The sequence below is a fragment of the Talpa occidentalis genome, unplaced genomic scaffold (genome assembly GCF_014898055.3).
Source record: "Talpa occidentalis isolate TD23 unplaced genomic scaffold, MPIMG_talOcc4v2.1 talOcc4.12, whole genome shotgun sequence".
NCBI classification, from domain to species: Eukaryota; Metazoa; Chordata; class Mammalia; order Eulipotyphla; family Talpidae; genus Talpa; species Talpa occidentalis.
The window spans coordinates 36465838-36491048 of NW_023601212.1; the positions used below are offsets into that span (position 1 = coordinate 36465838).

The following is a 25211-nucleotide window of genomic DNA, read 5'->3' on the forward strand; positions in this document are numbered from 1 at the left end:
GAGGGCCACTGTGGCCCTGACGTCATGGCTATCAGCCTTATGCAGATCACCGTAACTTTTGAGCTGAATCAGCCCAGGGCCTATATTGAATTCCACTGAAAGAAAAAATCACTTTTCTGTAAGATGTTACTGTCTTTGAAGCCCTACAAGGTCAGCTTGCAGCAAAGTAAAATATTCATTCATTTCCAAAATGTTTTGAAATCCCCAGAGGAAATATTAAAAATGGTATTGGACCAAAAATGATAAAACTGACTCTGTCCTCAACTATATTCACCACTGTAGCTATTCAAAGGACAGCCCTTCTTGGGACATGTATTTTTGGGAAATATTAACATTAAAAAATCACCTAAATCCATTGCTGTTTATTCAAGGTATTATACTAGGTTGGCGGCAGGGATTCTGGGTTCAAACCCTAACATGGCCACTTACATGCTGTGTGATTTTTCCCACAAGGCACTTGTTTTTCCTATGCCTCAGTTTCCTCCTTGTCAAGTTGTGTGATCACCTTCTGGGAATTGTAAGTGGTATCAACAAAACTCCTGCCACACAAAGTTGTTTAAGAAATGCCTTTAATCATTTAGGATTCCTAGCATTTCTCTGAGGTTGTTTGGGGGCCAAGAAAAGTGAGTTGACATTCCCAGTCTCATTTCAGAGTGAAAGCATCTCCAGATTTTTTAGACTTACAAATGTAAGTAAGAGATACTGTGGGGGGACCTCCCCTGGTGGTGCAGGTGGTTGAGTGCCGCACTGTGAAGCTGTCTGCAGCCTCTGCAGTGCCAGTTCGATCCCGGCGGGCTGGACGAGGGTCCCACATGGCGTGGCAGACCTCTCCTGTCTCACCCACTGCTCCCCTCAGAGGTGTATTTCAGTCAGTCTGCCTGTTCTGCTCCCCACTCTGTCTCTGGTGAATCCTCTCACCCCCCGTGCTTCTGGCCTGTACCCCGGTTCTTGTATAAATAAATGGATAAATCTTAAAAAAAAAAAAAAAGATACTGTGGGGAAAGGATTCTTTTGTTTTTAAAGATTTATTTGCACCTCCCTGGTGGCGCAGGCAGTTGAGCGCCTCACTGTGAAGCTGTTCACAGCCTTTGCAGCACGGGTTCGATCCCAGCCAGTGAGAATCCCACATGGCGAAGCAGACCTCTCCTGTCTCACCTGCTGCTCCCCTCAACAGTGTATTTCTTCAGTCTGCCTCTTCTGTTCCCCACTCTGTCTCCGATGAATCCTCTTACCCTCCCGTGCATCTGACCTGTACCCCAGTTCTTGTATAAAAATAAATAAAATCTTGAAAAATAAATAAATAAAGATTTATTTATTTATGCATACAGAGCTGGAGTACAGGCCAGAGATGCAGGGGCGGAGGAGGGGAGGGGTGTGTGAGAGGATTCACCAGAGATAGAGTGGGGAACAGAACAGGCAGACTGATGAAATACACTGCTGAGGGGAGCAGCAGGTGAGTCAGGAGAGGTCTGCTGCACCATGTGGGTTGCTCCCTGTCTGTCTGGGGATCGAACTCGTGCTGTGGAGTTATTGTGTACAACACATAAAACCTCAATGTTTGAACAGAACAATACCCAAAGTATTTTCTGCTGGCTGTAAATTAAGCAAACATGCCATAATAAAAAATAACGTGAAGCTGGAAAAAACAAGGAAGAGCTACTTAGAATTCTAAAATCTGCATGTACCAGTTCCTTGTCCTCTCCATGTGATGTCCACAACTCCAGGCACAGTTTGAAGAACTGGGGATATCTCTGCATTTATGTGTCCCACTACTAGGCTGTTGTTGGATCCTTGTGTTTCTCTAAGGGGACTTGAGATCCTTGGACTGGATGATCTCACCTCTAGCTCAATATTTATCAACTATGAAGCTTTAAGAAGATCCCACACAGGGCCTCCCTGGTGGCTCAGGGGTTAAAGTCTCAGCACTATCAAGCTATCACCAGCCACTGTGGCATGAGTTCGATCCCCAGCCAGGTAGCTAACCCACATGGCAGCAGACCTTTTCTGTGTCTCCCCCTGCTCCCCTCAGCAGTGTATTTCATTTGATCCACCTGTTCTGCTCCCCATTCTGTCTCTGGTGAATCCTCTCACTTTTGCCCCAACCCCCGCACCTCCGGCCTATACCCCAGTTCTTGTATGCATAAATAAATAAAAATAAATCTTAAAAAAAAAGGAAGGCGATCCCACACTTACACTCAGCAGCTTTGACTCCATATCTCTGAGGGTGGAACGGGAACTGATGTTATATAATGGTGCCTAGGAGACTGAGAGACATTCTCAGAGGCAACCAGAGCTGAGAGCTGTTTTAGATGTTGTCAATCTCATATCTACAGCTCCTGGCACAGTCTCTGACACATGCTACAGGCTCCATTAAAGTTTGTGAAGTTGAAGGTATTTATAATCCAGTGCTTGCATATTTCTAAAGTTTACAGAAACCCCTAAACTCAGGAGCATTGTTTTATTAAGAATGACTTTGGTTACTGAAATAACCTTGGAGGAGCATTCAAGGCAGCATTTCACTGATTTCTGACACGGTAAACATCTTTCTCCCCTGCTGGCTTAGGTTCCATTTCTTAATCTCTTGTTTCAAAGGGCTCAAGGCAGGTCTGCAATGTTTCATTTAACACTGGCAAGCCACCACTGTCTGCTCTTGTGTAAATGTGCTGATTTCATTGTTTATCCTTCCACTGATGTCGAACCACCTGCATGCAGCACAAAAGCCTAGGAAGTCAGCTTCAATATTTCAGCTGTTATTTTCAGCTTTTAGACCTTAAAAATACAAATTCATGGTTTATTTTCTGATGTATAAGAAAGGGAGCAGTGATTAAAGCGTGAAAACAGAAAAGTAGTTATAGATAAGGGAGGTCCATTAGGAATCAAATAAAATGTGAACTTTCTAGACTCCCATAAAAAGTTTCCTGCTACCAGTATAATAATCTCTTACTGATATAATAAAGCATCTTACTGATGCTGTGAAGAATTTCCCGTCACTGATGAATATCTATTGAGCATTCATTTTTCTGATTTGCCCAGACTGATCAAAAGGAACAATTTTCATAACAAAAAATAAGATTCTAAGGTGATGCTTGAATGTGAATATACAAAACAGAGTTTTCTAAAGTCTAAAATAAAATACAGAATTAAGAACTTTTGTAGTGAAAAAGGAATTTTTTTAAAGTCTTTTTTTTTTTTTTTAAGATTTATTTATTTATTTATACAAGAACCAGGGTATAGACCAGATGTGCGGGAGGGCAAGAGAATTTACCAGAGACAGAGCGTGGAACAGAACAGGCAGACTGATGAAATACACTGCTGAGGGAAGCAGCGGGCGCGGCAGGAGAGGTCTGCCTCACCATGTGGGACCCTCGCCAACCAAGATCTAACCGACGCTGCAGAGGCTGCGGGAAGCTTCACAACACAGTGTTCAACTGCCTACACCACCAGGGGAGGCCCTGAAAAAGGAATTTTACTTCATATCTTAAACTTTAATCTTATGTTTTGTTTCTATTTGTTTGAAGGGAGATGAGGTAAAAGTGAATTCTTAGTTTTCCCTACAAAGAGAGTGAAAACAGGAAGCAATACAACACTAACAATTTGGAGAGAAGAGGAAAAGAAAAAGAGACAGATAACATTGCCAAGTATTGAAACCCAGAATTTCAGCACCTAAGTTCTACTTTTAAAAATTTGTGAGTAAGAGATAAGCTCAAACTTGTCTGTCAAAGCCTCTGGATTGGAGATAATATAACAAGTTAATAGATCCAACTTTCAGTTTCCTAGGGGGTAATTGAGAAAAAGGAAGCATGGATAATTGAAATCTGTAGATAACTGTTGTTCATAACCCAATTTTTGCCAATAATTTCAAGCTCATCCTTTTGACCTCAGAGCAGCCCAAAAGTTTTCTTTCTTTTTTTTAAAGATGTTTCAAATTGAAGTTGCATTACTTCTGAGAACATACTCATGTTAGCAAATTTTTACATAATTGGGTAAAAAAAATTAAGTGGATGTGCTAAAAACTATATAATTATCTCTAAATCACTGCATGACCAAGATAGTTCAGCTGAAACTACCCTGTGACTTTTTTATAGCACATACCTTTGAACTTTGGAGGAATATATATTTATTTAAAATTATGGCATGAAATTCAACATCTCTAAATGAAGAAATGATTGGCCTTAAGTGCTGCTAGAGTAAGCATTAAATGAGAGACTAGGTATTACTTTATGGAGATTAACAGTGAGACATGTTCTTTTACTTATTTGAAAAAAACTTGACTTTCCAGAATGATAGTGTGTGTGCCTTAGAAAAATCCAACACATAATAGCAGGTGGAAACCTGTTTTCATAGTGTGTGTCATAATTAAAAATAAATATAATCGTTGGTATATTTTATATTAATAGTTTTGAACTACAAATATATCAAATAAAAGTACATTATTCCCAAAGAGTTGTCATTTTTAATGACATGCCAAGATCAACATGTACTCCTCTTTTAAAAAAACAGTATTTTAATTCAATGTAATTAATAATTACATTAGTTATCATTATTAATACATTATTATTATTATTAATTGCATTAATAGATTATTAATGGAGTGATAGTACATGAATTACAAGTGACAGGGTTTGAAATATTTTATTTTTAAGGTTAAGTGGTTAGATTTTGAAACTCTAACCAACCCATTTCTGAGAATCTAATAACAATTCTGTGATTTCTTAGGTAAAAGACACTTGGCTTTTTAACTTGCAAACTATTTATAGATAAATAACTGGCATAAGAAACTAGGAATTTAATTAAATAAATGTTTCCTATCTGAATGTTTGATTTGGTTCTAGATTCTCTCAGGTCACCTTTTCTTTAAAAGTAGCCATTTATTGCTGTTTGTTATGCCCCCACATACAAACCAGGAAGATCCAAGCTTTGCTCTTTCAAAAATGATTTGGAATGGTAGGAGATAATTTCAAAGGGTAGAAAGGCTTGAACATACTTTACTAACAAGCCGAAGTCACCCACTACAACTTGAATACTTGCAACTTTTTCTGCCTATTTGATATTTGGGTAAAAATTTACAAAATGTCCTTGGCTGACAATAGTGGTGAATCACATGAGTCAGTCTTGAGGCATCAGCCTCTGTAAATTAAACAGAGTACTGGGAACACTTATTTTTTCTAATTTCTAGTGTTGACTGAGGGTTAGCTTCATCCAGTTTCCTAACCATGTAGTATGCACCAAGTAAAGCTCTTTCATCAGTATTAAAATTGTTTACCATAAATATGATAGGATGAGAACAAAGGAAGGAGAATATTATAGTGGGAAGGGCATGAACTTTGGAGTCAAGTTAACTTGACTCAATCCTAAGAATAGTGACTTTGAAGAAGTTCCTTTGAGGCCCCCGGGCATCTATTTCTCCATGAATAAAATGACTCTAGTTATAACCAGTTTGCACAGCTGTATTAGGTGAATAATAGCAGAGTATTTAATACCTAGTGGGACTTCCATATACACTACTATTATAACTTGAATATAAAATGCTGTCCAGAACCAAGGTATTTCTGTGGACTCTACTCTCATCTCTAAAAGGCCTTAAGATAATCTTCAGTAATCAGCAGAGCCTCATACAGAGATCCCAAATATTGTCAGATTTAAGTATCTGTAGAATCAGTACACTCATTGAAAGTTTATAAAATAATCTCCAAGTAGTAAACTCATCTATGATACTGTTTACCCAAAAACTCTGTGGCACAGTTTTGCCTGCTTAGATGTTTCCTTTGCAAAGCTTTTTAAAAAGACTTTATACACTGTTTATGATCCATATCATGTGTAAGTATCTACATTCCACATTCACTCAGTTTGCTAGCAAAGCATTCATAGAAACCATGTCGTATCTCTTGTTGACTGTGTCTATGGGGGCACATACATAGAGTGTTTGAAGCAAAACTCAGCACAGGGGAAAAGACCCTTCTGCTTATTTTCTCTACTACTGCCTGTGTAACCTCTGCTTTTCTCCTGGATGAGGTTGTTGTTGTGAATTTCCTACCCCATTATCCTCCTCAAAGTTATTCCTCCCATGTAGGTGTATGATTCAAATGCAAATTGACTGGAAAAATCCCCTTGGCTGTGGAAAGCATTAGTTAACTGTAGTGTCTGGGTAAATGAACGTATGTTTTCCACAGCAATTACTCTTGTTCAAAAGGAATGAATTTGCCTCATGTTTCGTGTGCCCCTGTTTTCCGTGAAGCCCTTGAAACCCTGACAGCATCATTTTGCTCTGTGCCCCCCATGGACACAAAGAGATAGCATGCCCCATCTAGAACAAACACTCGAGAAACTGCTGGTTCTGGGAGAGATGACAGCCCCTAAAGCATCTTTTGGTGCAAAGGACTGTGCTGACCCTTGTAAAATTAAATTGAACACATGTCATCATTTCTGGTGACATGAATATACAGGTGGCATGACCTTCCTTGCCTTGGTGACCACCAGCTGTAGAATTCAGCCACTTCTATTAGGTGTTTCTAGTCTGCACCTGCCCTCATTGACTGTTTTACTCGTTTTAGCAATTAACATCGGACAGGTTTATTGAGAGCTGGCATTTGGACCTGTATTCCAAACACTCTTCACTCATTCAATCATAGAGAATTTCTTGGCCACAGAATACTGTTATCCCCATTTTACATAGTTAAACAAGTTCTGAAAGGGTCAGTAACAGCACAAAATGAAGGGCTACGATCTGGCTCAAGGTTTCCTGCAAAGCCCAGGCTAGGGTGGGGTTCAGTGGTACTTCAAGCTTGGAAAACATGGTCTACTTGATGACAAAAAGAGATAATTGAAAGACCTCCTGGGTCTCTGTGGTGGTACAAGGGGTTAAGTCTCTGCACTATGAAGTGATCTGCAGCCACTGCAGCGTGAGTTCGATCCCCAGCCAGGGAGCTAACCCACATGGCACTGCAGACCTCTCCTGTCTGGCCCACTGTTCCCCTCAGCAGTGTATTTTAGTCAATCCACCTTTTCTCTTCCCCACTTTGTCTTTGGTGAATCATCTCAGCCCCCACACCTCTGGCCTGTACCCCAGTTCTTGTATGCATAAATAAATAAATCTTTAAAAGAAGAAAGATCTCCTGATTCTTAATCATCCCTTAACTTTTTTACGTCATAGGTGTGCTTGACACACCTCCACCAGGTTGTGAATTTCTAAAGTGCAGGGAATTGGTGTCATCTGCTTTCATGCTTAAGTCAGTGTCTTGAGGATACATCAGATCATTTCTCCAGCATATATTTGTCAAGTGTCTCCTATATGTCTAGTGACTTTAGGAGAGTCACCTCTCTCTGCATCTCAATTTCCTCATCTGTCAGAGAGGAATAGTAATCTTAAAGATGGGGAATTGCTATGAAAATCCAATAAGACTTGAGTCTATAAATGCAAGTTGTAAATGTTTCTATTCTTTAAACTTAAACCAACAAATGGAGTCATGAAATTCATGATTTCAAGTTTAAAATGCTCTGATATTCCCTCAATGAAAGTTATAGTAAATAACTTCATTTCACATTTATGTGCATTTCCAAATTGGAACTGAAATGTGAAAACAGTTTTTGCAATTATGTGCTGATTGATAGAAGAGAGAATCAGAAAAATCACAATGAGGTTGTAGTGTCCATAAAAATGAGCAGACTCTGCCTGGGGAATTTATGAACCAAGGCTGAGAGACTAGTTGCTTGATATAAAAATACTATAATTATTCATATATTCCCCTTACTTCTCACCCCTGCCTAAAACATCATAAATCTAGTGTTAAACGATCAAAGTCAAAGTTTAGCACTTTGCATAATAGATTGTGGCACTGTTCTCCATTTGGCAGAGTACATGTTTCTGATTATTTTGAGATGTGTATGGGAGAATCTTGGCCCCTGTAGGATGCTGCTTCTACATTCCCTGGATCTTGGTGTCAGTAGTCTCTATATTCTCACAGTGCATCCTTTATAGAGCCGGTTCTAGAGCCATAGTTTCTGAATTCTAGCCTAATCCCTTCACCATGCACCACACCCAGATTAGCTTTAAGAGCCAAACAAGTCAGCACAGGAGGTGATACTCTGCACATTCTCAGATGGATCATTGGAAAGGTTTCTCTATTTTACAAAAAGAAAAATTAAATTGAAACATCTGTGGTTTGATTCATTCAGGTGGTGGTTCCTGAATACCTGTTCCTTTCAAGGAAAATTTGGGTTGATTAGTAGGACTCTCAATGGCTTTAACTTTTTCTATTCCTGACTTTAAGTTGATGGGAAATCATTCACAGTCATAGAAGATAGTTATTTAAAGAAAATCAGAAACACTAGTCATAGTGTCACCAGGTTTATTGTTGTCGTTGTTGTTGTTGGATTTAATTAGTTATTTCATATATTCTGAAATTACCTATGTGCTTAGGTGACCAAGATGGGTTGTTTTGTGTGTATGTATGTGAATGTGAGTGTGTGAGTGTGTATATGAAATTGTGAGTATGTTTACATGTGTGTGACTATATGCATGTGAGTTTATGTATGTGAGTGTGTGTGTTGGGCAATGCTCTGCTCTCTTGTTTCCAATGCTAAAACCAATGGGTTTTAGAAATGTGGGATTAAATGAATCACTTTTGTTTCTTCTGCTAAGGCAAAGCGCGAGGAAAGGAGTGCCAAAAGATGATTAACTCTTTGCTTCCAAACACAGCCTAGTGAAAAAGACACACTCAAAAAAAGAAAAAGAGTTTCAGGAGAGGTAGCATGAATGTGCCTTTTCACTTGAGCCTTAGAACATTAAAACGATGTAACCAACAGAAAGGCCAAGAAGGTAAAATCAAAAGAAAAAGGCATGGTGTTAAAAAAAAAAAATAAAAATACGGACCATTTACAGTAGCCTAGCTATGGAAACAATCTAAGTGTCCATGGGCAGATGAGTGTATTGAATAGATGTGGTCTATACATAATGGAATACTACTTAGTTATAAAAAAGGTGAAATCTTCACATGAGTAACAAACTAGAAGAACCTTGAGGGGATTATGCTATGTTGAAATCAGTCAGAAGAAGAAAAAATAAGTAGACTATAAAGAAACAAAAGTGCCTCCCCGGTGGTGCAGCAGTTGAGCACTGGGCTGCAGAGCTGCCTACGGCCTCTGCAGCACCAATTCGATCCCCGGCTGCCGGCAAGTGTCCCACATGGCATAACAGACCTCTCCTGCCGCCCGCTGCTCCCCTCAGAAGGGTATTTCGTCAGTCTGCCTGTTCTGCTCCCCACTCTGGCTCTGGTGAATTCTGTCACCCTCCTGTGCTTCTGACTGTACCCAGTGCTTGTATAAATAAATAAATAAACAAACAAATAAATAAATAAATCTTAAAAAAAAAAAGAAAGAAAAAGAAACAAAACAAAAGGCAAAAAATTCCTAGAAATCTCACTGCAGAACTGAGGCTACCAGACAGGGAGAGGAATGGGTGGAAGTGAGGAGCTAAAAGGGGATGTGATGTGGTAACTTACATCTGAAGAGGTGTGAGCCTGTACCCCTAAATTAATTTTTTTAAGATTTATTTATTTATACAAGAACCGGGTTACAGACCAGATGCGCAGAAGGGTGAGAGGATTCACCAGAGACAGAGCGGAGAGCAGAACAGGCAGACTGACTGAAATACACCGCTGAGGGGAGCAGCGGGCGAGATAGGAGAGGTCTGCCGCGCCATGTGGGATCCGCCCCAGCTGGCTAGGATCGTACCCGTGCTGCAGAGGCTTAAACTTCATAGTGCGGCGCTCAACCACCTGCGCCACCAGGGAAGGCCCCCTAAATTATTTTTTTAAGATTTATTTATTGGGCTTCCCCGGTGGCGCAGCAGTTGAGTGCTGGGTTGTGAAGCTGCCCGCAGCCTCTGCAGCGCTGGTTTGATCCCCGGCTGCTCCCCCGCCACTGGAGGAGGGTCCCACATGGCGCCAGACCTCTCCTGCCGCCCGCTGCTCCCCTCAGCAGTGTACTTCGGTCCTTCTGGCTGCTCTGCTCCCCGCTCTGGCTCTGGTGAATTCTCTCACCCTCCCACGCTTATGTTCCACTGTACTCAGCTTGTATAAATAAATAAATAAATCTTAAAAAAATAAAAGAAAGAAAGAAAAAAAAAGATTTATTTATTTATGCTTACAAGAACTGGGGTACAGGCCAGAGGTGCGGGGGGTAAAAGGATTCACCAAAGACAGAGTGGGGAACAGAATAGGCAGACTGACTGAAATACCCTGCTGTGGGGAGCAGCAGGCAAGCCAGGAGAGGTCTGCTATGCCATGTGGGTACTTCCTTGCCAGCCAGAGATCAAACTCCTGCTGCAGAGGCTGCAGGTAGTGTCAGAGTGCTGCTCAACCCCTTGCACCACCAGGGAGGCCCTGTACCCCTAAATTATGTATAGTATTATAAAGCAATGTTTAACTAGGAAAAAAATAATATGAAAAATGAATTTTTTTTAAAAAGCATGGCCCAACATCACACACGTGTTCTTCTCATGAAGTCACCATGTGCTAACTTGCAGGAATTGCTGCTAGTGTGTGCCTGTTAAAAAGGTTAAGAAAGAATGTCAGCCTGGAAAGGTTTTCTTTGGTTGTGATGAAATGATTACTAGCTGTCTCTAGGAATAAGCAAAAGCTTCATGGAACTCTAGCAGACTCAGGAAGATCAAGACAAAAAGGCTAGTGACATTATCACAGACAATTGATGGCAGCACAGTAAAGCCAGCCATTAAACTTGACACTCAGAGAATGACCCTTGGAAATCATCCTCCTGTGGAACCAAATAAGCAGTGACTAAAACATGCAGGAATAAACACTGCTTTCCCTCATTCCAAGTAAAAAGATTGTTTTATTTCACAATGGACTTTTGGATTCATGAAAAAAATTGAAATGATCAATTTGGAGAGAGACTTCTAGAATTTTACCTTAAGCTGATCATCACCATTCTTGCCAAATTAGCGAAATGTACCATTGATTCTATCTGCTGTCCAGAAAGACTTTCGAGGATTCTAGCATTTGTTCCACTGAGGACTAATCATAACTAACAGTCCATGCAGCTCTTCACATAAGCCTCCAGTGGGTTTTTGTGACAAAGGTGTTTCTTGATAATGGACCTCAAGCATCTTCACATCAAGCAGTTCTCTTATCCACATTTTTGCTGTAAACCTTTTTACATTATAGTTTACTTGCCATAAAGTAATTTTACCATAAAAGAAAAGAGAACACAAAATAAGAGAGGAACATCTGAAATGTGAAATGTTAATAAAATTAGGAAGACTTTTTTCATGTCCATGTAGATTCCTGGCAATACTGATCGAAGTACTGATTTTCTTTTGAAGATTTTAACTGAGTATTTGTCTTGCAAGTCTTTCATTTGTTCATAGTATTGTACATTTTTTTTGTTTTTGTTTTTGTTTTTTTGCTAACCAAACTTACTAGAAATATGAAATCAAAGTGGAAAGCAGAGAAATGAAACCAAATGATCAGATGGTTCTTTCTCCTTTTATGACCATATGTTTGGCAACACAAATATTTGTGGCTGCACAAAGGTGCCGCTAAAAAATGCCTGCAGTGAAACTCAGACAGGTAGAAAGACTGTGGCAGATGAGGGCAAGACAAAGACAAAAACAAAGAGTTCCCGGGGAAAGGAGGACAAATGAAGAGCGTGCATTGGCAAAAACAAAAAAAACAAAAACAAACAAAAAAAAAACCCTCTTGTTCAAGTGAAAAAGATGAAATTCATTATTTGCTCAATACCAAGGGGGAAAGTAGGCTGTAGCAGTTCCTGGTTTATTACCAGAACCTCATGTATGTTTCCTGTAAGATCCTGCGAATGAGCATGTGTGCGCAGGAATGTGTGCAAGGCCATTGGTCACTGACAGTATCTTGATAAAGAAGGTCAGTGCCCATCAACACACCCAGGAACCCAGGTTCTTTGGACAGGGGCTGCTCCTCTAGTTAGAAGATTCCACCACAGCTTCTGAAAACTGCTCTTTGCACCCTCCTGCAAACCTTCACTTTGGGGCTTGTCCATGCAGGTGGCTGTAGAAATCTGGGTTCATGTCCCAGCTGTCCCACAGACTGGCTGTTTGGCTATAGGCGAGTCTTTTTCTTAACCTCTCAGATGCTCAATTCCCTTCCAACCATGAAAGTATGGGTAATAATGGGAAGTGATTCATAGCATTTAGGAGGATTTCATGCAATTGTATATGTGAAGTACCAAGCACCATTGCCTGAACTTAGGAATATAGATGGCCAGGAACAAAAATACCAGGCTGACTCTTCTTTTTCCAGCTCAGGCCTGAACCAGGGTGTGAAGGCACTCATGATCCACTGTTTTGTGAACACACACACACGCACACACACTCAGTTCCCAGAACTCAGCACAGCCCAACTTGTGACTTTGTGACTGAGCTGTGCTGTGAGGCCCTGGCTGCAGAAAGAAGTGTGCAGCCCCCCACACTGTATGAACTGTTTGGAAGAAGCCTTTGAGGACAGAGAAGTCTTCTGAGCCTCTCCACAATTGTCAGTACAGAGCCTAAAAAAATGAATGGTGTTGAACTATGAAAAGGAAACACTCAAATTCAAAAGATCAGCAAAAGAGAGGTTAGAACAGATGTACCCCAGGGGATGAGGGAAATGAGATGATATTAGAGGGCCTTTGAATTACATTTGGCATCTCCTTACTGCTTTAGAATGTTCCACTGTGGAGACTGAAGCAGACAGGGAGAGAGAGTGAGTCTCCCAGGTTTGTGCAGCTTGGCTTGCTTCTTTCCCCAGAGGTCACAGGGGAGCCCCCTTCATACCCAGGGGAGCCCAGAAGCCTTCAGTGCCTCTCTGCCTTCTGTCTGGCTCCCTGCCTCATCAGTCTTCTCTGAGGACACCCAGTATTACCTGCAGAACGTCTGAAACGGTGTTCTAAAGGCACTTTTATCCAGTCCAGATCCTTTTATTCTAGTTCTAAATCGAGTGCCCAGGTGGCTTCCATCCCCCAAGAAGCTGGGCCCCTGGATTCCATGGCAGACACCCTGGGCCACGGTTGTCAGCACATCAGTGAATCAATGCATCCAACGTGAAGCCCTGTAAGTCTCCTTGTGCTGCCCGGGAAATAAGTCACCAGAGTTCTGCAGTGAAACAGACAATGGAGAGAGTTTTGTAAGCCCCGCGTGCCTGTCCTGTGTTGTGGAGGGCCCTTTGAGGTTTATCCGTAGCCCCATGAGGAAGGCATGCTGTCGTTGATTTTAGTCCATCCTGAGGATAAAAATGTAGGTATCTGCCACGCCAACCCTAGCAATGTATCCTACAGAAATGCACCACGCAACCTCAGGGGTCAGTCTTCTCTTTTCAGCTCTTAGGTCCCCACTGCCCGTCCTAAACCCCTTTCTGCTTGAGGTGGCAAGGCTGTGGGGCAGAAAGCAGAAGGGCTTCAGTTCCAGTTTTCTCACTTACTATTCACTTTGGATGAATAAAATAAATAAAAGGGTGGGGACATGGGGACAATGAAATGTAGTCCTATGTGTAAGGTGCCTTTCAGAGGGCAGAACCAGAGACATGTAATATCTGCCCTTTCCTCCCCGCCCCGACCCCTGCATCTGTCTCCCCTTATATCACAACCCTGTCCTGCCAATAGCAACTCCTACTCCTTGGTATTGCACAAAATATATTCCCATTATCACCAATGGATTTGGCCCTCTGCCGCAGCCCTGTCCACCAGCCCAGTAATGCTCAGGCCGGCAGGCATCAGTATTTATCTCAAGGTGACACTTGTAATGGATGATTGCTGCACTTCTTAATCCATTTATGTAATCCTTCCTGCTTTGCTTGCAGTTATTTTCAGGGCTTTAGTAGCAGTAAAATGGTTCCTTTCTCAAGACAGAGTTCATTCAATTTAAATCTGGATTGATTATAGCTAAACTTATGGCATGCCTTTATAAAGGAGGGGAAAAAAAACAGCAATAAATTATGCACAGTAATTATTTAGCATTTATTCAGCTTCCACAGTGTCCTGGACTCAGCACATAATAGTTGGGGAAATATCCCTGCCCTTGAGAATCAAGCGACAGTTGCCCCTGTCTTAGGGCAGGAGAGCAACACAGCTGCCACTTCCTGACCACACGGCCATTCTTACAGCAGGGCTCATGGGATTTAGGGACTCTTCACCCACTCTTGCTGTCTTTGCCTCTGATTTCCCTAAGATGCATTCTCTTGACAGTGTCCTTAACCCTGACCTCTACTCCAAAGGAATCTTCCTTACTGTGCCTCAACCAGTTTTGATTTGAGATTTAGACGCTAGAGTGCAGGGGAGACCTAGAGACACCTGCTAACATCATGGGTTTCCTCCTGAGCAGGCTGATGGAAACAGGGACAGGGACTAGGTAACGATGTGGTACCTGTGCAGACATCAGACTTGCTTTTAATTGTCCTTGGGGAGAAGAGAGTCTCCTCTGTGCTACCAACCAGAAGGTTTGGATGACAAATGGATGAGTGATTGGATGCATTTTGAGAACCCTAATTAAAATGTAATCTGTGTAATACAATAATACACATTTAATTGAGTAACTATTTCTAACTTAAATGAGAAAATTTTAAAGTGATGCTCTTAACTCATACAAGTGCTAATAACCATACCTCCTTGTAATCATTTATGTAATGTAATGGCCAAAAAGAAAAATAGAGGAGAAAGATCTGAATTCTTTTTTTCTTTTGCTTTTCTACCATTTGACTTTAAAGAGAAAAATGAAGGAAAAAGAAAAATAAATCAAGATGAATAATAACCCACATTAACTAAATGCTAGGCATACTACAATCTGTCCTTCAAAGAGTGCTATAAAGAGGCGAAGTTAAAGTCTTCATATTCTGTAGCTTAAGAGCAGAGGTTCAGAACTGCTGAATAACTTTCCAACTAAATGGAGGCAAACCCCAAAGAAGGCAGCTGCACTTTGCTGCAGAGCCAAGCACATAACTGCTTGTACTGCCCTGCCTGCAAGGATGCTTCAGATTCACAATCCCCAAACCCCGGTTCTTTTGACATTTCAGTTCACCTTGGAGTAAAAATGAAGCCAAAAACCTTTTTCTTTCTCACATTTACTTGTAAAAAGTTATTACCAGGTAAGTATGTTTGAGTGATTGTCCCTAATGTTAACCCAATGCAATTCAAATTTTATTTAGGAAATGGATGAGAGTCAAGATTTTTTGGAATCAAAAAGCAATTTATTTTTTTTTCTTTTTAAGATAAAGGCAATTATTTTAAATTGCTGAATGTTTCATTTTCTTTCTGTGGAACTTAGATTTTGGTTTTTATTTATTTATTTTGCATTGAAAAAAAGTGCAAGAAAATTTGAGCCAATATATAGATTTAACTCTTTTGTGTTTTTTTTGGTTTTTGTTTTTATTTTTCTGTTGTTTATTTTTGAAAAGCAAATAGCATTAAATACCTTTGGTGCTTGGGGTAATAACTTGAGATTTCAAGACAGAATCAACCTGGGCTAAGGTTGACCTCAAAGAATCTTCCTACCTCATTCCCCAAAACACATGCTGAGTATTTTTGCTGATAATTGTGTGTTCACTCACACAGACTGTGAGACTGTGTGTGTTTCTTACAGTTGACCTGGACCGGCTCAATGATGATGTCAAACGTTACAGCTGCACTCCCAGGAATTACTCGGTCAACTTGAGAGAGGAGCTGAAGCTGACCAATGTGGTCTTCTTTCCTCGTTGTCTCCTCGTGCAGCGCTGTGGAGGCAACTGTGGCTGTGGGACTGTCAACTGGAAGTCCTGCACGTGCAATTCAGGAAAAACTGTGAAAAAGTACCATGAGGTATGTCATTATCAAATTTCTGTATGGCAGTGCTTCATTAGCCCCTCTCAGCTGCAAAAATTATGTCATCTATAAGATGTTGAAAGACATAGCTGTTGCAGGTTGTTCACTGCACATGGGGATCCTGCCAGGGCAATGATTGGCAGGTGAAATTATACTCATGTTAAACTTAGTCTAGCCAAGTGTTATAGAAGGGGCTAAGTTTGTCCTGAAGGACTCCTTTTCTAGTCCTCGTAATACAACTTAAGAGTCACAACAGCCTTGTTAGAATAATCAAATGTATGATACATTAATCTCAGCACTTATTTGACCTCCTTGTAGAATTATGATGGTATTCCCATACAGCCTATGACTGCAAAACCCAGGTTGCTTTAAGAAAATGCTAAAAGACAGACTTTAAATCAAGTCATTTAAAAAACTGAGCAGAGTGAAGATAGCAAAATGTACATTATCAGAAAATATACATTGTTGGAGATTTCTTTCACTCTAAATATGAAAGGATTTTTCTTCTAGAAAATATATTCCAAAATTGAGTCCTACCTGAGACATCAGCTCTCAAATTATGCAGCAATAAACAAAAGAACATATAAAGGTCTAAGCAGAGTAAAACTTTAAGGAGAGAGTTTACTAATGATAGCAAACACAAGCCTTTACTGAGTCCCAGACCTATTGGAAGTCATTACTAGCTCAGTTAGCAGCTTCTCAACAGTGCTGTAAGGGAAGGGGTGCTATTTACACTTTATTTTTATAGGTGAGTAAATTGAAGCCTACGAGGATCAGTAAGTGGACCACTGAGACATGATCAATAAATTACAGAGCCAGGACTTAAACTCTGATCAACTGGTAACCAAGTCTGTGTTCTTATCATTAGATCTTCAGTAACACAGTGCTCTGTTTTTAAAGATACAGCACAGAGTTGAGTGTTAAAAGAAATGTGGACAACAGCTCCTTTGCTTTCTGTTTCTGGGAGCATTTGCAAAGCATCAGGTTTATGACACTCAGTCTTCAACATGTGAAAAGGGACTGAGAGAGGGTAGCAGGTAACCCCTTACAGGGTGCTTCTGGAGACCAAATAAAATAGTGCCCGTGAAAGGCATTTTGTAAAATGTAAGACAACACCCAGAAATAAGTTTAAACTGTAAACTAAGCAATAAAGCAAACTTTATTAAGAATGACTGTTGTTTTGTACCAGTAGCCACCAAAACAAAGGAAAATGGTTCTCCTGAAATATTTTTTTTTCTTTTTTTAGTCCTGAAAATAATTAAACAAGAATAATAAGTTAGGAGGCAGCTTCTGAGCTCTAAATGACAAGAGATACGTCATAGCTGATATTTTCAACTTGAAATTGTAGGAAGTCATGGGCTAACCTTAGGTGGGGGAGCACATTATTTTAGACCAATGCAAAATGCATTTTCTTAGTCAGAAGGATTTCTTACTCCACCCCATAGTTTCCAAAGGGGGAAAAATGTTGTCATATCCAGAGAATGCAGTTGCCTGGTTCATTGTGTGTTGTTTTTCGGTGACCCAATGAACTCCAGATTGGATGCTAGCCTTCACGTTTAAGACCTGAGTTTTATGGGCTTGAGTCAAACCCTGAGCCTCAAGGCAGAATGCAATTAATAATCAGGTTAGAGTTAAAATAACCTCTAAGCAACAGTAATGGTGAGGAACGACATTCACGTTCAGTCCTTAGATGTATTTGTAATCAGTTTATTTTCATCTTGCCTGGGCTCATATAGCATTTAAAAGCTTGATTCTTTAAAGTGCTTTTTGTGGAGGGCCTCCCTGGTGGCACAAGGGGTTAAGCGCAGCACTATGAAATTGTCCACAGCCTCTGCAGCACGAGTTCGATCCCCAGCTGGTAAGGGAGCTACCCACATGGCACAGCAGACCTCTCCTGTCTCGCCCACTGCTCCCCTCAGCAGTGTATTTCAGTAGATCCGCCTGTTCTGTTCCCCACTCTGTCTCTGGCGAATCCTTTTACCCCCTCTGTGCCTCCGGCCTCTTTCCCAGTTCTTGTATGCATAATAAATAAATCTTTTTAAAAAATATAAATAAAGTGATTATTGTGGAAATGGTAGGGTTAAACTTACATCCCAAGGACTCTTTCCTTTCCCAAGGAGTTAATAAGACCTCCTAAGGGCACTTCCATTAATTCCTTTCTTTTTCAATCACAGTAGCTGTTTCCTGTAAATTTCTATTGCAGATGAATACCTAGAAGGGGAAGGTTTCATCTCTCTGTTCAGTCACTTGAGTGGGACTAACATGTTGGCCTCTTTTGGAAACTGCTGTCTAAAGCATCTCTTTGAAACATGTGTCATAACACTTTTATTGCTCGACATCTGCACAGCTCTATACAAAATCACTCGGCCGAGTGCAGGACACAGGCCCAAAGCTGCATCAGTTGCTTGGTCAAGCACTCACCCATCACATTTCCCCGAGATGTTAAAAGGTGTCATTGTCATCATTCTGCAGGTGCCCTGAGGAGGAACAAGGGGCTTGTTCCACCCCCAGAAATGGGGTTCCTCATGCTCCATCTCATCAGGGAAAAATCCTCATCCTCTACTTAGTTCTGTGTTTCTATTATTATCAATATTATTTATATACTATTTTTATTGACAATGATAATAATAGCTAGAATTTCTGCAAGGCACAGAGGATTGGTAGTTAATAGCTAATGATAAAAAGTTTACCTTTTTTAATTTTTTTAAAGATTTGTGTATGAATGCAAGAGCTGGGGTACAGGCCAGAGATGCAGGGGGTGAGCAGATTCACCAGAGACAGAGCAGGGAGCAGAACAGGCAGACTGACTGAAACACCCTGCTGAGGGGATCAGCGGGTGAGACAGGAGAGGTCTGTTGCGCCATGTGGGTTTGTCCCTGGCCAGCTGGGAATTGAACTCATGCTGCAGAGACTGTGAATAGCTTCACAGTGCTGTGCTTAACCCCTTGCACCAACAGAGGGGCCCCTGATTTACATATGTTTACATAACTCTAAATTTGGGGGTACAGCTTCACTTTTGACATGTTTCCTTACTTGACCCTTCCCCAGAACTCCTGTGCCATACCACTATCACATAATCTCTGCTCATCCCTTTGTGTTCCTGCCTCAGGGAAACAAGGGACCAGTTTCCCAGCTCCTGGTTGCTACTGAAGAGAAGCGAAGCTAGTTTCTAAGAGACATGAACACCTGAAAGGGGATCACTAGCCCTAAAAAAACAGGCTTGTGTGACTATCCACAAATATTTCAGCACCCAGTGTATAATAAATAAAATCTGAGAAATTATAAAGCTCCTAATGAAGCTGGTATTATTGTTCTTTGCTCAGACTGTGTGACTTCCTCTGGAGCAATGTGAGCATTCTTCACTTGTAGCACTGTTACCATATTTTTTATTCCTGTTCTCAAAAGTTGTTGGTATCCTGCTTATGACCTTTTTTCTTACAACTATTCCTTGCTTTTTGGAATATAGAGCATATATAAAAGATACTTTGGGTAGTGATTTTTTAAAAGAAAGGTTCCAAAAATCATAATGTGTAGCTGATTAGAGAATGCTATTATTTCAGCTTTCATCTTCCCTTGAAAATGCACAATGAAGTAACAGCCTGTTCTCCAGAATTCTGGCGACTTTTTAAATTAACAATTGATTAATAGGTTTCATTATTGGAGCCCTGGCAATGTCTATTCAGTCAACAGCCAAAATTTTAGGGAGTAGCGGAGAGAGAAAGAAGTTAATTTTCTCTGTCTTTACTCTCATGATTTTGTCACATTGCTGACATTGCCACCTGCAGTGTCTAGAACTTTCTGCAGTGATAAGAATGTTCTACATCTACACCATCCAGGATAGTAGTTCAACCTGTGGTCATGGGGCACTCTAAATGTGTGTGATGCAAAGGAGAAACTACACTATTAATTCAATTTAATTTTGACTAATTTAAATATCAGTTGTAATACATGGCTAGTGGTTACCAGATTGAACAGTGCCAGCCTAGCCCATCTCTGTTCTGGCACATATACAACATTGAATCATTCCTGTCTCTGGGAAGATGAAAAAATTACCATAGAGGCTTTTTAAAATTTTTATCTGGAACTTAATATAGTAAAATTATGCTATGTATTACCGTTTAAGAGTAAGAGATATAAGTAGATATTTATACGTGAAACAAAGGTTCCTTAGGGGTATAAATGTTGAGCTTCTTACTGAAGTAAGAGTCCATGCAGGTGCCTTTGCTCTCTTACCTGCTGTGCCAAGAGGGGGCCCAGAAAATTTTATAATGTGGTCACATAACCAAAGTCAAGAAAATATTTTTTCTATTCTTTTCCTGGAAATAGCATTTCTACAACTTGTACAGGTTCCCCATTTCTTTCCCTCTCTCACTGTTTGAGGGATATTGTAGAGACCTCTCCTGCCACACTTTCTTGCATATTCTTATGAGAAACAGGACAACAGGGGGGAAATGACTCAAGTAGAAGAGAGACTGTGTGGATTTTCTACCAAATTCCCCCCAGGTTTCTTCACTCAATCCTTATAGGTTATTCACAAGAACATATAATTTTTGGTTCCCAGACAAACCTGAAATTCCATGACATCCATTAACTGTTACACTGTACCCCCAGAGTCTCAGCTCCCTGAAATTGTATTAGGCATATAAACAAATTGGTGGCATGCTAGGTAAATGGAGAAGGGAGATGTGACCTGGAACCGTGAATGTTTAGAGAATGCTTATGAAAAGTTGACTCACTCATGGGTAATGACCCCCGTGCTGTTCACTGAGTGAAGAGAAGCTTCTGCAGACTATAAGGTACAGGACAAATATGGTGGGGTCTGGCTTGCTCAGCTATGACTTCCAGCGCTGATGACTCATTGACCTGTGAATGTAGTCTTATGTAGGGACTAGAAATGCTTCCCTTCTCTATCTAGACCTTCCTGCCAAAGTTTAGCAGACCTGTCTTAGGGAATGATACCTCAGGTTGGCAACAGGTATCTGCATCCTGAGTGACGCCCAGTGCTGGCACCATTATCTGAAGTTCTGTGCCCAGCTAGGTTTCCATTCTGTTCTCTGCAGTGGGTAGGCAGAAAATGCAGTCCTCTATCCTCTAGGCTGCTATTGAAATCATTTGATCCTTTAGTCCTGTAAACGTAGGACTGTAGTTTAATGCATCCTGTAGGAACCCCAGAGCACTCATGGTAAACTTGTGTTAGAGGAACTGGTCATGATACCAAAATGCATTTTCAAAATCCCTAACAGTTTTATAGCCAGATTCTCCCTAAAAGCTCAGCCTTTAGTCAACCTCACACATAACTTATCAGTGAAACGTTGCTGAACTCTTCAACCACTGTGTCTTGTCACGGATTGTGATCTCGCCCCAGCACTTCCGTGACAGAGCCCAGCCTCTGCAACCACCATTTTCTGCAAATTTAGCAATGATCCAGGTAGAAAATAATATCTGAACCCATCTCAAAGTAGTTTTGCTTGTAGCGATTTAAGTTACAGAAAAATTGACTACCTGCCCTTAAAAATCTTAAGTCTATGCACATTTATCATAACATCTATCCTCCTGAAAGGAATCAAAATGGAACAAAAATATGAGGCATTTTCTTCCTTAAGAAACTATCTGTGTGGGCCTCCCCAGTGGCGCAGCGGTTGAGCTCTGGCTTGCAAAGCTGCCCACAGACTCTGCAGCACCGGTTCGCTCCCCGGCTGCTCCCCGGCTGCTCCCCCGCCACTGGAGGAGGGTCCCGCACGGCGCGCAGACCTCTCCTGCCCCCCACTGCTCCACTCAGCAGTGTACTTCGTCACTCTGCCTGTTCTGCTCCCCACTCTGGCTCTGGTGAATTCTATCACCCTCCCGCATTTCTGACTGTACCCAGTGCTTATAAATAAATAAATATTTAAAAAAAAAAAAGAAACTATCTCTGTATCCTAGTATTTACCCAAAGGACACAGAAACATTAATTCAAAAGGGCACCTGCACCCCATGTGTATAGCAGCACTATTTACAATAGCTAAGCTTTGGAAATAACCCAAATGCCCAAAAATAGATGACTGGATCAAGAAGATGTGGTACATATACACCATGGAATATTACTCAGCAATCAAAAAAGATAAACTCATGCAATTTGCAGCAACATGGATGGAGCTGGAAGGGATCATGCTCAGCGAAATAGGCCAGGAAAAAAAAAGAAAAATATCGGATGTTCTCACTCATAGCAGGAATCTAGAAAACCTAAATAAAGGACCAGAAAAAGAATAATTAAAGAAAGAAAAAATCAAAATCAACAAACAACTATGAACCAGAGACACACTATGGGGGTGGGCAGGGAAAGGAGGGATTGGGGTCAAAATAAGGGGATTGCAATCGTATAGGGAATATAAAAATCAAAGAAAAAAAGAAAAAGAAACTATCTGTGTAGTGAATGCTGCTTGATTTAGAAGTTGGGTAGAACCTTAAATAAACTCTTTAATGATTCAAGTTTATATAATGCATTTGTCCTGAAATATGTACTCAGGTACCTATGTCAGCTATTCATTTGGGAACTGTTACAAGGCCATAACAACCTTTTTTATATTCCCAATAAACAAGTGCCCAACTCAGCAGATAGTTTTTCTGCCTGGTATTGTTTTATTAGTGGAACAGCTTTATGCAATGATTCATTCAGTGCTTTATTAGCAACAAGGCACAGCGCTGTAGTTAAATATTTGTTGTGAGCTAGCTATTTGCAAAGTGAGCATCTTTGATTTTTTGTCACGGTGTGAAAACCTCCATTAGACTCAGTCATTCTGCATTTACTAAAAGTCGACTTAGCCTGGCTTCGTGTGATTTTTCAGGTAGTGGACATGAGTCAGAATTTCCATTTTCACTCATAGGTGATAAGCCATGGCCGACTGCTCCTCCATGAACTTGTATTTCAATGTGTGCTGCCTGGAGTGATGGCTCAGAAAATAGGAAAGCATTTTGTGATGGTACCTGTTAGCCAGTGTCCTTCAGCAGAGTCATAATTCAATGGTTCCTTCCCCTTAAAGGTGACAAGATAACTCAGCCAGTTTGCTTTCTCAGATAAACGCTCTTCATTTTTCGTTTTGCTTTCCATGCTCCCTTGAATCAGCTTTGCTTTCTTCCTCCGTTCTATGCTGTGTACCTGATTCTAAGACTATTACATGGTCTGAAAGCTTTTAAACATCAGTACTGTGATCAGCCAGAAAAGCAGTCCAGGTTCTACTTTCTTCAAACAGCCCTTTCCTGTCTTGTCTGGGAAAATGTCCGCCAGTTCATTTTCTCCCCTTATCAGCAAAACACATATAAACTGTCCTCACATTGCTTAATATGAAATACAGGGAAAATCCATGAACAATCAGGAAACCAATGTGAAAAAAATGCCCAGGCTCAGCCCTCATCTCAAAGCACACATTTTTGTTTGCCATCAAGTGAGAAAGCACATCAATCAACAGCACAGATTTAACAGGTGCCAGTCATCACAACTTATTAGGCTTTGATAACAGTCTTCTTTAAGCAGAGAATATTTATCATATACTCAGCTTCTTAGGAATCATTTCCATCTCCTATTTCTGTCTCACACACACACACAAACACACCCGCCGAAGCCTGGTTTACGTGCAGATAGTTTTGGATAATAGAGTCAAATTCATCTTGGAGAAATTCTTGGTGAAGCTTTAGGAGTCCAGGCCCAACCCCTTTCAAAACACTGACCAAATGTAACACAGGAAGACATTTGTATCTATCAGAATATCCCAAAATATGGCATGTTCCCCAAGCATTGCTTTATTTTTGTTTATTTTTTCATGGAGACATGTCTTTTATTATTTATGGATACCTCGCAGGAAAGGACCTGGGAGCAAAGAAAGACAAATGTCATTTTAACTCTGCTTTTGCTATTTTGTTGTTCAGAAATGTGAGAGGATTAGAAGTGGTCTGAAGATGAGTCACTTTATTTTGGCCTGTGTTTGATTTCCTGTCTCATTTTGCTTTGTGATTGTTGGAGGTGGGAGAGAGAAACACAGGGAGGGGGTTTCAGGTGCACAGGAAATCATCTTGTACCCCCTGGATTCTTCCAGAGTGGCAAGCAATCAAACAAGCTTCACACAGATTGATAAGAGACAAAATTAAAAACAAGTTTAATGATGACATATACACCTCCTATATGCCTGGGAGGAACTCCCCCATGTCACTTTACCATCTTAAATAGCTTGGCTAAGACAGAGGAGGTTAGGGGGAGAATAGGAAGGTCAGTTAGGAAAGATACAGTAGGCAGGATGTGCAGAATTGATATCTGCCTTTTCTATTGAAGAGAAATAAGGAAATTAGGTCTTTTCAGAAGGGGCCCTTCCACAGGGAAGTTTATATATAAATAGCAAGAGCAACCTTCACCCAACCTTCAGAATCCCTCCATGAAATAACCTCTTGCCAAAAAGACTTATTTTGGAGTAGCATATATATGCTTCCCTACAGAGGTAAAAAGAAGAAAGTGTCAATATCCACTCATGCTTCCTTATTGTAGACATTACCCACCAGTCACTGGGATGCATTTCTTTAGCAACTGCTATGTTCCCAACGTGCTGCTGAGCTATACACAGATGTTAGGGCATGAGCTCAGTCATATGGAGTCAACTTCTGAAGCTACCAATTACTAGCTTTGTGACCTTGTGCAAGTAATTCGATCTTCCTTTTTCCTTATATATGAACAAAATTATGAAATCCCCTAGTAGCATATCAAGGTGTTGCAGTGAAGCCCAAATAATTTCATTTTTGCAAAGTCACCACCACAGTGTGTGGCGGCTGGTTTAATGCTCAACAATGCTAGCAATTGTTTTACTATCCTTGCCTTCCAGGCATTTATAATCCAATTACAAGAGAACATGCATAATAAAAGGTGAAATTGTGTGATCTATATTGTAAATGAGTAAAAGTAGAAGAGAAAAAGATGACAGTATAATTAGTTATCAAAACTGGTATTTGGGGGCCTCCCCGGTGGCGCAGCGGTTGAGCGCTGGGTTGCGAAGCTGCCCGCGGCCTCTGCGGCGCCGGTTCGATCCCCGGCTGCTCCCCGGCCACCGGAGGAGGATCCCACATGGTGCGCAGACCTCTCCTGCCACCCGCTGCTCCCCTCAGCAGTGTACTTCAGCCCTTCTGCCTGCTCTGCTCCCCGCTCTGGCTCTGGTGAATTCTCTCACCCTCCCGTGCTTCTGACTGTACCCAGTGCATGTATAAACAAAAAACAAACAAATATAATAAATAAATAAATAAAAACATGCCTCTATAAAAAAAAAAAAAACTGGTATTTGGAACAGCTTTGCCAATATCTTTGTAGCTTTAGAATCCTTGTGATTACTTCCTGAACTCTCTAAGGTGTTCCTTTATTTCACAGTTTTGTGCTCCCA

General features: G+C 40.8%; 1 protein-coding gene across 5 annotated transcripts in view; it reads left to right on the forward strand.

Annotated features, from left to right (window-relative positions):
• Positions 1 to 25211, forward strand: part of PDGFD (platelet derived growth factor D) — a 248377-nt gene that overhangs the window by 218594 nt on the left and 4572 nt on the right. For all 5 annotated transcript variants that reach the window (XM_037507913.2, XM_054693241.1, XM_054693243.1 and 2 more), the window contains one exon: positions 15602 to 15816. In XM_037507913.2, the coding sequence (XP_037363810.2) occupies positions 15602 to 15816 (215 nt within the window). The remainder of the gene's footprint in view (positions 1 to 15601; positions 15817 to 25211) is intronic.